General features: G+C 44.4%; 1 protein-coding gene across 1 annotated transcript; it reads right to left on the reverse strand.

The window, feature by feature from the left end:
* Positions 1-5,030: 5,030 nt before the first annotated feature.
* On the reverse strand, positions 5,031-12,488 carry LOC136493950 (probable phosphoribosylformylglycinamidine synthase, chloroplastic/mitochondrial). Its single transcript, XM_066490077.1, has 3 exons — positions 12,334-12,488; positions 9,303-9,411; positions 5,031-9,221 (listed from the first exon to the last, which is right to left on the reverse strand). Exons 2-3 carry the CDS (start codon positions 9,366-9,368, stop codon positions 5,031-5,033), a joined length of 4,257 nt encoding a protein of 1,418 aa, XP_066346174.1. The 5' UTR covers positions 9,369-9,411; positions 12,334-12,488.
* Positions 12,489-13,813: the final 1,325 nt, after the last annotated feature.

Genomic DNA, 13,813 nt, shown 5'->3' on the forward strand with positions numbered 1-13,813 from the left:
TCACACGTCTGCCGAGCTAAGGCTCTTCTATTTCTTTCTTTCTTTTTTCTTCTTTTATTTGTTTTTCTTCTCTTCTTTTATCTCTCATGTCTTCCCTTCTTCCTCTCCCTGATTTAGTTCACCAAGCTCCTCATCTCCTACAGGCGCAGGGACATCGATGTCCAATCGAGCATCACAAGAGGAGACGGTAGAAGCTATAATTTTCAGCTCCTCCAACTCCTACAGGCGCATGCCTCTCTCAACGCATAGCTATTTTGTCATGACCCCTCTGATAGCCCTGCACGTTCAAGTACTTCGGAAGCCACTGAAGAAGCACAACTAAATGGTCCCTTACTTGATATTTTTCTTTCATATAGATTGGTAAAGACCAACAAGGCAACAACTATACAATGGTCCCGTTCGCTGGTCTGAAACTTGGCTGAAACTAACTGAAACTTGGCTGAAACTAACTGAAACACTGTTCCGGCTGAATTGTTGTGAGAAAAAAACACCGTTCTGGCTGAAAAAAGAAGCCGAACAAGCTAAATATGGAGTAAGCCGAACAGGGCCAATAGCTCCAACTTGGCAAGGACATGTTCAACATCGGCAACGCTCTCGCTGCCTCGAATGTTGTCATTAACTTCTCCGGTGCTCTCGCCGCCGCCGCTACCATGGTACTTCTTTTAGGCCTGTCTCAGTGGAAGTTTCATATCTTTGTTCTCAAGACTCTCTATCAAAGGCAGTATCCTATTAAACTTTCATCATCTCTCTAAATCTATACTTTCAGTTTATTTAATGCCCATAAAACCACATAGAGATTTGGCCTTAAAAAACAGAAATGCTATACAATACATATGTGTTTTAGCACTAAAAAACATATGGATTTTTTTATCTATGACGTCTGGGACCCACATGTCATAACGAACACATAAACACCTCTGCGATTTGTGATTTGTCCTTCTATAGGAAAAAATTATTTCTTGTGATCTGTGATCTTGTGATTTGTGATTGTCTGGAGGTAGAAGAAGGCTGGAGGCTGGAGATAGAAGAAGGGTGGAGGTTGTTGGATCTTAATCCTATGGTGCTAAAAAAATCATGTGTTGTAACTGCATAAAACATATGGTTGTGTAGTAGACAGACTTGTGATCTGTGATCTTGTGATTTGTGATTGTCTGGAGGTAGAAGAAGTCTGGAGGCTGGAGGTAGAAGAAGGGTGAAGGGTGTTGGATCTTAATCTTATGGTGCTAAAAAATTCATGTGTTGAAACTGTATAAAATACATGGTTGTGTAGTAGACAGATCTAGGGCACCTTCTCGTTGATGTACAAAAAAATTATAACGCATGTATTATTCTATTGCTTGTGCTTGCTGATGCTAATCCGTTCACCGAGGTGTCAAAAGAGGAGTTTGGTAATAATGCGATCCAAACTCCAAGGTCTAAGGACAAAGCCTAATCATAGACAAAGAAAGGAGCATAGCACTACAACAATAATCAATTGTGTGGATGTCAAAGATATGCAACAGCAAGAAAATCCATCCATTTGGGGTGAGTGCTTGCCTTCATTCACGGAGGAAAATATGGACAAGCATACGTCAGTACAAGTATACAACTCATGTGAACCAACCATGAATGTCTGTATACAAGCTAGCTGTGTAACAGCTGTGTTCATGCTTAAGCATGCCATTAGACAAGCAATCCGTAGAGATGCACCTTGCAGCATCTTTGAAATAGGATGCCCCTTATTCGTCAAGTAGACCTAGCCTCGCTACAAACCCCAGCCACCAGTTATTGTCTGTTGATAGGAGTCATATATGTTGATCTGTCCCCTGGCACCAGGTTCTTTTGAACTGTTAGAAGCTCTGAATAATACATAGTTCACTTTTATCGCCTCAGGCACTATGACACAAAGCATGGAAAAGTGAAACGCCAGTGGAGTAATATGGGATTCTAATAATTTGCCATAGCACCGGAGGAATTATCTCAAGCTATTTACAATGACTTGTTTGCTTGCGACTGAGTTTATACTCACTCATCATGAGGCATATAGCACAAAAACTTAAACATCACACTATTTTTTTGAGGAACAACTTAAACATCACACTAGATCAGGAAACCAGATACTAAATAACTCACTCTAACTCCCAACTATACTAGCACTACTACTACAACTTAAACATCACACTAGATTAGGAAACTAGAGACTAAACAACTCACTCTAGCTCCCAACTATACTAACACTACTACTACATCCTGAAAGAGTGGAGATGTTTGCTCCTTAGGATGTGTCTTGAATGAGAGGGAATTTATAGTTCTAGGAGGTGCCTTGGGGGCGGAGTGAAGATGCTTCCTTGATCCTAGTGAATATTCCATTTGGTGGGCCCATGGATCCAAGTGCTCCAAAACATCATCCATTGGATCAAACCATCATCAAACCAAGTGGAGATTAACCATAGTTGTGCTTATTTGCATGTTTACCGAAGAGAAGTAGTGGGAGCCCCCTAGGGGTCAGCCAACCATGGGGGGGGGGGGGGGGGGGGGGGGTCGCCCGACCCTCCCCTGCCTGTGGGCCCTCCTGCTCTTGTGGGGTGCTTGGTCCAATGTCATGGTGAGGTGTAGGTTGTGTTGGAGATGCGTGTGCGCTGTCTAGAGAAAACACAACATGCATCTGATGATTGAAAATGTTTAGAAGTGTGTTTCCTTGCTTGTCACGTGGACTGAGGGAAAAGGGGGTCATAGGGTCGCACGACCCCCCTAGGGTTACCCCTCTTGGTCCCACCTTTTTCCTATATTTCACCTACATACTCAAATAGTCCATATACATGTAGAACCATGTCATTTGTATAAAATATGCTTATGCAATGCTCATTTCCTTTTATTCCGAGGCACGTTGACAGTATTATCAAGATATACCATCATGTCATTTTCACCGTCAACAACGGACCACCACATATATATCAAACTTGACCGATATTTCGGTCTAGTTATGCATGTATATCATATTTGTATCGGTTTAGCATATAACAATTATATTATAATTGGTAATTCAGCAAACAAATGGTACATGAGAACATTAAAGATACCTCTCACATGAAAAGCATATAAGAAGAATTTTTCCCGTCGTCCATATAATTTATCATAGATGATACATCGAATGATCAAAACCAAAAAACACATGCATAAAATAAATTTAGTAAGTAATAACTGAGTGAATATACAATTAAAAAATGTTAGACGTAGTAGGAAAACATACCAATCTATCAGCACTCAGAATTCAGATTCACTAACACCAAATCACCAAAAAAAATCTCAAACAAAATCCCTACGACAGGGGTATGCCAACAGTCGACCACACCACACGCAGCAAGGCCCTGGGGCCAGGGGCACCGGCACACCGCACGCGGCTGCTGCCTGCTGCTCGCCTCCCGGCCTCCCCCTGACAGCTGACGCCCTGAGCCCGTGGCTAGGCAGCCGCGCAGCCACCCGCCATCGGGATTTGGGACTGGGAGGAACGGAGGACGGGAGGAGAACCGCCGTTCGCCGCCCGACGCACCAGGCACCGTCGCACGTCAGCCACAGTGCCCGAGGGGCCGGACACCGGACGCCGCCGCACGCTGGAAGCCCCGAAGCCGCCCCTACACGCTGTCGCCTCCGAGCGGATGTGCCCTGCCTCCTGGCCCTAGAGCAGCAGCGTGAGGCTTTGGGATTCTTCTATCGTTGGAGGTGTAAACAGAAGGCAGATTAGTGGATTGTTTCCATCGTAGATCGGACTAAACGTCGGCATGGCATCGTAGATAAGCATTTAATTCGGGTAACACAGCAAGCATTCTCTGCGTTGATTGGGATATATCACTGATGAGGGATGACAGTTATTGTATCTTATCTTTGGCAACCACCAGCAAGACAGATACTCAGATCCGGCGTCCTCACAGGCTAAGCGACAACCAGACAGTTTTCCATTTTTAAAATTTCAAACTTGAAACTCGTTATCAGCTACGTATTGGATAACGCATGCTGGTCAAACACCTTTATTCCGCAAAAAAAGGGTCATCGAATGAGAACAACCATCCAAACTCGTAACAGCCGATACCGCGGTGATGACCACCTCACTGAAGCCAGACACTACCCTGCAAAATCATATAGCCAACTAGTAGAGTAAGCACAATACGGCAAGCTGCACCGAACTGAGAACTAACTATTAAGCATAATACGGCAAGCTGCACCAAACAGAGCACGGAAACGAACAAGAAAGCTCAAAGTCCAGCTGCAACACAAAATTCCATAACCAAGCGTGTATGGGTGTATGTTGTAAGGGTTCTTGCCCCCTTTTCTTCTTAATATAAAGATGCACAGCTCTCCTACGTGTTCGACAAAAACACACACACACACAAAATTCCAATAGAACATGAAGAGAATAAAGTGCTTAGCAACTTTATAGATCATACACAAAGTAGCAGATAAAGTTAAATCAAGATTAAATGTTGCTTTGACAGAGACTCTGGAATTTTTAAATCTATTAGGTAATTTGGACTGATTGATTGTCTTGCTAACTTGTCACTGTCTGACAGCTAGGCTAACTGGGTAATTCAATCTATTTGAAGAGTTCCAACAGACCAACACATGGCTTCTCTATGTATCCCAAAGTTCCATCAGTGTACTTTGTTAAAAAGAATAAGGTTCTTCTTTGACAGAAAACTGGCAGGAGAGAATAAGGATCTACGAAATGAAACTTAGGGGCTGTTTGGATTTTCTCCTCTAAACTTTAGAGCTAAAACTCCAAACAAGTGGTCTAAAGTTAGCTCTAAACTTTAGTCCACCTCACATTAGAGCTTTAGAGCTCAAAAGTGAGCTGAAGTGCTCTAAAGCTTTTAGAGGTCTAAAGTTTAGAGGGGATCCAAACAGCCCCTTAATAACATGTCAATAACATTCTCAGTCCTAACCATTGGTTCTACAGAAATGTATCGGTGCACAGGAAGTTAAAGGTTCTACTAAAATTGATTTTATAGTGCCACAAACAGAAGCAGAAAGCAGTTAATAAGACTAATTTACCTGCACTATGAACACCATTCCCTAGCATTCTGGAACATCCGCAGCCAAGGGCTGGGGCCACTCTTCTCAACCTGCCATTCCTTGGGATACCATGGGTATTGCCACATCATGAAGCAACGCTCCGGATGCGGCATCATAGCAAGGTGCCTCCCATCAGGGGAGCAAAGGGCTCCAATACCTAGTGGAGAACCATTAGGATTGAAGGGATAGGTCTCGGTTATGTTGTTAAAATCATCGCAATATCTCAAAGGTGCCAGATTAGACTTTACAACAGTAGCTAGAACATTTTCATCTGGGAAGAAAGCTCTTCCCTCGCCGTGAGCACTCCAAACACCCAAGGTAGAACCTTCCATCCCCTTGAACATGATAGCAGGAGAATCCCCAATGGACACACTGGTAAACCGGCACTCGAAACGACCGGATTCATTGTGAATAAACCTGGGCTGGGACATATCTCCACCTTTACCAAGAGAACCTCCAACATCAGATCCTGGCACCCAGCCAAGAAGAGCCATAAGCTGCCAACCATTACATACTCCAAGGCTGAACGTGTCTGGCCTATGGTAGAAATCCTGAAATTGCTGAATGAGGGGTTTGTTAAACCTGATTGATGCAGCCCAACCTTTCGCTGAATCCAGCACATCTGCATAGCTGAAACCGCCAACAAACGCAATCCCACGGAACTCTGTTAGAGAAGACTTCCCAGCCAAGAGGTCTGACATTGTGATATCCCATGGTTCAAATCCAGCAGCGTGGAATGCAGCAGCCATTTCCCTGTCCCCATTGCTCCCTTCTTCACGAATGATAGCGACCTTTGGTTTCGAGGAAGCAATCAACAGTTTCTCATCTGTGAACTTGGGAGTGAATAACAGAGACCATGATGGCGATGTTCTGCATTTTAATCCTTGTTTCTCAAGTTTGACACAAGATTTCAGACGTTGTAACTCCTCAAGCTGGAAGCTCGTTTCCTCCCAGAGATCCCTGAGATCTGAAGTTTTTTCCTTGAGATGTAGATTGCCATCAACAAAAACTTCTATTTCTGGTGAGCAAGTAACTTCTCCAATTACATTAGCAGAAATGCCTGTTGCTTCAAGCTTTTGCTTCACGATATTGAGATATTTCGAGTGCACTTCAATAACAAGGCCAAGCTCCTCTGCAAAAAGTCCTTCAAGAAGGCTCCTATCTTCCAAGTCTATGTCGAGCTTAAAACCACAATTACCAGCAAATGCCATCTCAAGAACACTCACAATAAAGCCACCATCGCTTATGTCATGGCCTGCTGAAATAAGACGTTGACTGAGCAATTCCTGAATGGCCCCGAATACCTTCTTCAGGTACATAACATCATCAATGTCGGGGCAATCATTTCCAATTTGATCAAATGCTTGTGCAAGGGCAGAACCACCAAGACGGCGGTTTCCTTTAGCGAGGTCAATATGCAGAAGGATTCCATCATTACCAAGCTTCAAATCAGGGGTTACCGTCAATGTTATATCAGGACATGTCACATAAGTACTGATGACCAGATTTCCAGGAGCCTTGACGACTTCACCATCACATTGGGCTGCCATGGAAAGACTGTCTTTCCCCCCATCTATTGCAATACCAAGTTCAATCATGCAGTCAGCCAAAGCGACAGCTGCATCGTACATATCTGCACCTTCGCCATCAAGCTTTGCAGCGTACATCCAATTCCCACTTGCTTTGACATCAGCAAGTGATGTAACCTTAGCCCAAACAAGATTAGTCAAGGCCTCCCCAACAGCAAGTCTAGCCATGGCCTTAGGATTAAGCAAACCCTTTATTGGTTGCTCTCCAATGCTGCAAGCACCACCTGTTAGGTCTGTGTATGTTTGTGCAATCACAGCCACATCAGCAAGCGAAAGTTGGAGAGGCCCAACTGTCTGCTGTTGTGCAACAAGACCTGTCACACACCTATCAACCTTTGTGGTCAAGAAACGCTTTGAACACACAGATGGGAGCCTTAATACTCGCTTTAGAGCATCCAAAAGTGTTACCTCAGGTGCTATGTCTAAAGGCTCTGTGACATGAGAAACACGCTTGAACTCGAAGGTCTTCTGAGGCATGTCACCTAGAACTTTTTGAAGCTCAAGTTCTTCAACAGGGGTTGGAGGAGGGAGGCCGTTCAACTTGGCATGCTCCACAGCAGCGCTATCAATCAACACAATTTTTCCACAGCCATCAATTTTCCCAATGACAGCCATTGGAACTCTTTCCCTCTCACAAAGCAACTCTAACAAGCTTCTGCTCTCAGGTTTTACAAGTAGTGCATCCTGTTCCTGGTACTCAGCACCCCATATCTCCAAGACCGACAATGTATTATCACCAACAACGATTGAACGGATATCAATTTCAGCACCTTTTGGATATATTATTTCCTTAACAACAATACAGTTTCCTCCTGCACCCTGATCATGAATGCTGATGATAGGGTTATTCTCTCCCATTTCTGCACATGCCCTGACCACACGATACAATTTCTGTGCCATCTCAGCATCTCCACGCTGTACAGCATTGAAATCAAGCTCTGCATCGTTCTGGCCACTGACCATACTCGAGGCAGCACCACCGCCAATACCAATTCTGTATGCTGGACCACCAATCTTCACAACTAGCATGCCAATTTCTGGATCATCCTTCGATATGTGTGCATGGTCAATTTTCCCAATAGCTCCACTGAACATTATAGGCTTCAACCATTCACGCCGTTCCCCATTTAGCAACCTCATCCCAAATGTTCTGGTATATCCCTGAATTAGAGGCTCACCAAACTTGTTCCCATAGTCAGACGCACCATCACTAGCATCGACAAGAATTTGCAATGGAGAGGCCAGATTCACTGGGTAAGAAAATGTAGGGTCCTCCCAGGGTGCATTTGAATTGTCAATTCGAAGATTACCAACACAGTAACCAGCAGTGGAAGCAACAACAAAAGAACCCTTTCCAGTGGCATGCGTGTCTCTTATACGGCCACCTGCACCTGTCTCAGCTCCCGGGTATGGTGCAACAGCACATGGAAAATTGTGGGTTTCTGCTGTGAATAAAATATCAAGCTCACGCGTCACAATGAATAATGGTGAAGTGGAACCTGGAATTGTTGGGCGTAGATGGTTTACTGGGAATCCTTTTATTGCACTTGAGTTATCCTTGAATCCGATGACAGAGTTATTGGGGTTCGCTTTTAGGGGGCTCTTCACTAACTGGAACAAAGTGGCTGGCATGGTTTCTCCATCTATAACAAGTTTTCCATTGAAAAACCAATGTCTACTATGTTCGCTATTGGATTGTGCAATATCAAAAAGTTCCACTGTAGTCGGATTGCGTTTAATATCATCTCTGAAGAGGTGTGTATAGTAGTCAATATCTTGTTTATCAAAAGCAAGCCCCATCTTCACATTTATTTCTTCCAATGCTGCTTCTCCTCTTTCCATGACTGGAACAACACGGACAGGTTCAGGAACTGCATCTGAATGAAATGATGTGAGCTTTTTGGGATAAATGCACTCTGTCATTCTATCATGAACCAATGCAGCAAATTCTTTGAGCTGACTTTCATCAAGTGGACCACTACCAGGCTCAAGGCGCAAAAGGTATCTTCTTGACCTCTCCAGTCGAGTCACTTCCACTAATGAGAGAGACTTACAAATTGAGACAGCATTGGTCGAGAATGCCGTCGAAAATGTCATCCGGGGACCAACCTCAACAATGACAGTACAGGAATTGCTAGATACTTCCTCCTCCAGAAAGCTCCTACTTTGCAACTTCTCTGGTTCATAAGTTTCTGCTAAGAGCCAATGAAGCATTGAAAGCTTCTCAGGGGTGAGTGGATTATCCAATTGAATGTTGAAGCACTGCTCGGTCAGTATATCAACAATATTAGCAGAAACCTTCGCCTTCACTTTCTTGAGCAGCTCCATGGTTTCACTTTCTTGAAGAAATGGTATACGGTATAAGTGAATAATTCCAACATCCAATGAAGTATCAGGTTTCTCAACTAATGGGCTATCAAACCCCTTGGATACCACAGCCCCAGGAGATGACGATGATCTGATATTACGAACCACACCTCTTTGTACATGCCACCAACAAAGATGCTGTTGATGGAAGCAATGTTGAGTCATCCGCAACCTTCTTGATCCAAGACTTCTCGCAGCAATTAAACCATATCTTTGTCCCTATGTAGAGAAGAAATATAAGAATAAACTAGTGCCAGCCATAAAAATGTTGTGTTACTTCATAGATGATAGATTGCATACCATATTTCCAGAAAAGCCTTCTGTGCGTAATAGATTGCTTGCCGTCATTTGGACAGGTGATGCCATCCCAAACCCAAGGATTTTTAATACAAAAAAATGAATGGGAGATCTGCACCACATCAATCAGGAATGAGTGTTCTGTTAAGTCTACAGTGAAACTACAGAAGTGGTGTAATGGTATTTATATAAATGTGCAGAGAGATTGAGCATGGGGAACCAAAGAAGATCAAACAATCATGATAGAAGAGCATTTCTTTTCAACATAACAACATTTCATCTGTTTTACTTGTGATCTCATAGATTATGGTGCCATTATTTCAAATGTCAGGAAATGTCAGGAAGGTACTGCTACTAATAAACTTATGCAAAACAGTTCACAAGTGAAGTACAAACATGTTTTTTTTTTTTTAAAAGTGACTTTTTTCTACGAGTTCGCTGTGTTAGTGTGCTTTATAGGTAAGTTCAAACTTAAAAAACTAGGACAGGGGGAACATTTAGTGCAAACGTTGACACTTCAAACCCTAATCCTGTTAACTAAACATTGAAACGCAATAAGTGCTACCAACGCTGCAACGCAGCTATAAAGTTGATTATTACTGCAAAATAACGATACTCGATACAAACTCTGCCTAGTCAATCAAGCTACTTGCCATCCAATAGTCCAACATACATGTGATGCTAAAACTTGTCTTACAAATCGCTGTAACACAGAATTGATGTAGTAAACAGTGCTGTCTACACTGTCTACACACATGCTGTCAGCAAATAGCTGTTCCTAGATATACTGCATATACTATATTGACTTATTGGTAGCTTGCTGAACAGCAAGCACAAGTGACCGAGTGTTGGTCTCACGACCAGGAGGACATGGGAGGACACGAGACATGTACATCCGATATTTTTTTGCAAAACAGACTCGAAGTTAGCAGGCATAATACATGTATACACTTGCGATTAGATCAGATCCGATTACATATAGACAAATAGGTTAAGTTATATTTTGGGTGTTCGGTTTCGCAAAGCAGCAGTGAGGGAAGTGAAGCGGGGGCTTTTTACATATTTACCATTATTATGATCGTCACTTACAGGAATCGCACTCTTAGAATGACGCTTACAAATTTAACCGTTTTAGTTTGCGCTCCTTTCATTTTTACCACTTTCGCCTATGTGGCACGCCAGCTCGTGCTGACACGCTGGCACCGGCACGAGAAATGACCCCGCTGCCCCCGGCCATCTTTCCCTTGCTCCGTCCGTCCGTCCCTGGCTCCCTGCATGCGACCCAGCCGATGAGCGCGCTGCGTTGCGCCGCCTTCAATGCCCCCCGCCGGCCCGCCCGCCTCCCCCGCTATAAAGCACCTGCCTCGCCACTTCTCTCTCACGACCACACACCACAGCAGCAGGCACAGCAAGAGAAGAGAGAGCAACAAGAGCGAGCAGGCAAGCAAGAAGAGAGAGCCGAGAGCGCGATGGCGAGGTCTTCCATGACGATGGCGGCGGCGGCGGCAGCTCTGTTGGCCCTGGCCCTAGCCCTGGATACGACCGCCGAGGCGAGGAACATCAAGACGACGACGACGGAGAAGAAGGCGGACAACGACGCGGTGGTGCAGCCGCAGACCTTCCCGCCCTTCGACCGCCTCGGCGGCGGCGCGTCCCCGGCGTTTGGCGGCCTCCCCGGCACCTCCGGCGGCAGCAGCATTCCCGGGTTCAGCCTTCCCGGCAGCGGCAGCAGCCTCCCTGGGTCGTTCTTCCCCAGCGGCGGCAGCATCGGCAGCATGCCCCTCTTCGACCTGTAGCAGTCGGCGACGTGCAGCGCCCGGAGGCCCGGCGCGTCCAGCTCCAGCGACGCCATGTCGCTGACGTGCTCTAGCCGGACCTCCTCGAGCGTCGCGGCCGCGGGGGCGGGGGCGGCGCAGCGGAGTGCGGAGAGCCCCGCGATGTGCGCGAGACGGAGCCGACGTAGGCGCGGGCAGCAGGACGCCGACAGCAGGCGCCCGAGGTTGCGCTCGTCTTCGACGTCGGTGCCGTTCCCGTTTGGCTCGATCCGCGCGTGGCTGAGCAGGAGGCGACTGAGTCCCTACTGGCTATATATATATATATATATATATATATATATATATATATATATATAGACACACACACACTCCATTGTAAACTGAAAACAGAAGAAAAAAGAGAGAAACAAAAACAAACAAGCAAAATTAAAGAAAGGAATCTAACCATTGGGATGAAACACCCACACACCCACTAAAACTGGACTTGCGTTATGATATACTCCATAGATGACTTTTAGCTCTGGGCATAGGAATCAAGAGGAGTTGCACAGATGAGAAAGAGAGAAATAGAAATAAAGATATATTGGAAAAGACAAAGTTGCGTTGAAAAATACGAATGATAACTAATTTAGGGCATGTAGAAGGCTAGAAGGTCAACTACTATGAGATGGAGGGAGTGGATAAGATTTTTTAGTGGAGCTAAAGCCATTTAAAAAAAAACATTTGGCAAAAACGGCTCCAACAATAGTTTTGTAATATTTTACGTTGAATTTGTGAGAAGCCGAAAGAAGTCACGCTTTTGCGGCTCCGGCTCCTCGGCCCTACATCTCAAAATAGAAAGCGAGATTTGACTTATGTGGATGTGGTCATCAAAATCACACTTTGGCCGTTAATTTCTCTTATAATATATAATAATTTGTGTCAACAAAAGTATCATTAGAAAGTATTTCTAAATATAAATCTAATATTACTGCTTTTGTACTTTAAACACATTTTTTTCAGGGACGGACGCATGCAGAGAGCCAGGGACGGACGGACGGAGCAAGGGAAAGATGGCCGGGGGCAGCAGGGTCATTTCCCGTGCCGGTGCCAGCGTGTCAGCACGAGCTGGCGTGCCACATAGGCGAAAGTGGTAAAAATAAAAGGAGCGCGAGCTAAAACGGCTAAATTTGTAAGCGTCATTCTAAGAGTGCGATTCTTGTAAGTGGCGATCGTAATAATGGTAAATATGTAAAAAGCCCGTGAAGCGGCAAGCATACCTGGTGGGAGCTCGCTGCTGGCGAACAGCCCGATGAACACCTGGGCCCCTGGCGTAGGGCGACGGCAGCTGCGGCGGTAGCCCAGTCGTCGGCTCGTTGCCGCGCCAGAGAAAGAGAGCGCACCCGGCGGCGGCGGCGGCGATACCGCAATAGCGCAGTCGGAGCTGTTCAGCCGAGGGGAAGCGCCGTCGCACGGGCTTTTCTAGTGCGACATGGGCCGGTCCTTTTTCAAACAAATTCTTTTGCAGTTTTTTTTTCTTTCTCCTTTTCCAGTTTTTATATTCTTCCTGATTTGTGTTTATTCTTTTCATGGAACACTGCCAGTGACTAGTGGAACACTGCCACTAACTTCACAAATATGTGTAAAATAATTCCAATTAATTTTACTGAAAACCAAATTCTAATTAAAGATGGTTTTTGTTTATGTAAATATTTCCAAGGCGTTCTTCTAGAAGGGAACGGTTGTGAGTTTTCAGAATATTTTGGTTTCAAGGCTCTTTAATTTTAGCCAAGAGAACTTGTCCAGATATAGTTTGAAAATAATATTATTTTAGAGTAAGTGTTGATTCAAACAAATATTGTTTACACAAGTATTAGTTCAAAACCTAAAACCTTCTAGAGGTTTGGGTTTTGTCGAAGCATTTTCGAATTTTTAAAATAAAAACTTGAGGTGGGGTTTTGAATTAAGATAAGAAGGGATGTTTGATTAGATCTACATGTAACCACACAGTCAAGTAAAAAAAATTAAAAAGTTTTATTTTTTCTACACAATAATCTTGGTACAAAAATTTGATATGTTACACATTAAAGTGACCCGAACGATACAAGCCCAAAGAAGGTTCCCACATAAGGGGCTCCGAATTGGGGCTATTGAGACCCATAGGGCTAGTGTAGCATCAATTTCATCGTGATGGCGTTGTGGGGTGGTATTTATGGATCTGACATCATTGCTCTAGTGTTTGCAACTCCTATCATATAGTGTCCATCGTCGAGTGGATGTAGTGCCTTTTGGTGAGTCTCAGGGAGCAATATGTGAACAATTTGTAATAGTTAAGGGGTTTAGAGGCATTATTGTCTCACATACTTCATTCGTACAATATAATTACAAGACTCACTCATGTCTTATGAGTGGGGTTCTCACTACAAGTACAAGACTCATGTCTTGTGAGACAGGTTATAAGAGTTCTCACCACAAGTTGATAGCTCTCTTGCCCTACTTGCTCCTTCCTAAGTTCTGATCCCCATTGTGTGAGGTTCTTACCATGATAGTTTAGGCAAGCATTCTTTTTTCCAAACAAAGGTGTTCTCCATGGACCATCGGGATACAACTCATGAGTAACTGAGCGCGAACATGCATGATGATGTTCACATCACCATCAATAATGCCATGAATGCGGAATAGGACGGAGTCATCAGGCCCTTGGGTGGATTACTGGTAGCAAGACCCCAATGTACAAACTAGGGCATCAATGGACATCAT

Source organism: Miscanthus floridulus, chromosome 11, assembly GCF_019320115.1.
Source record: "Miscanthus floridulus cultivar M001 chromosome 11, ASM1932011v1, whole genome shotgun sequence".
NCBI lineage: Eukaryota > Viridiplantae > Streptophyta > Magnoliopsida > Poales > Poaceae > Miscanthus > Miscanthus floridulus.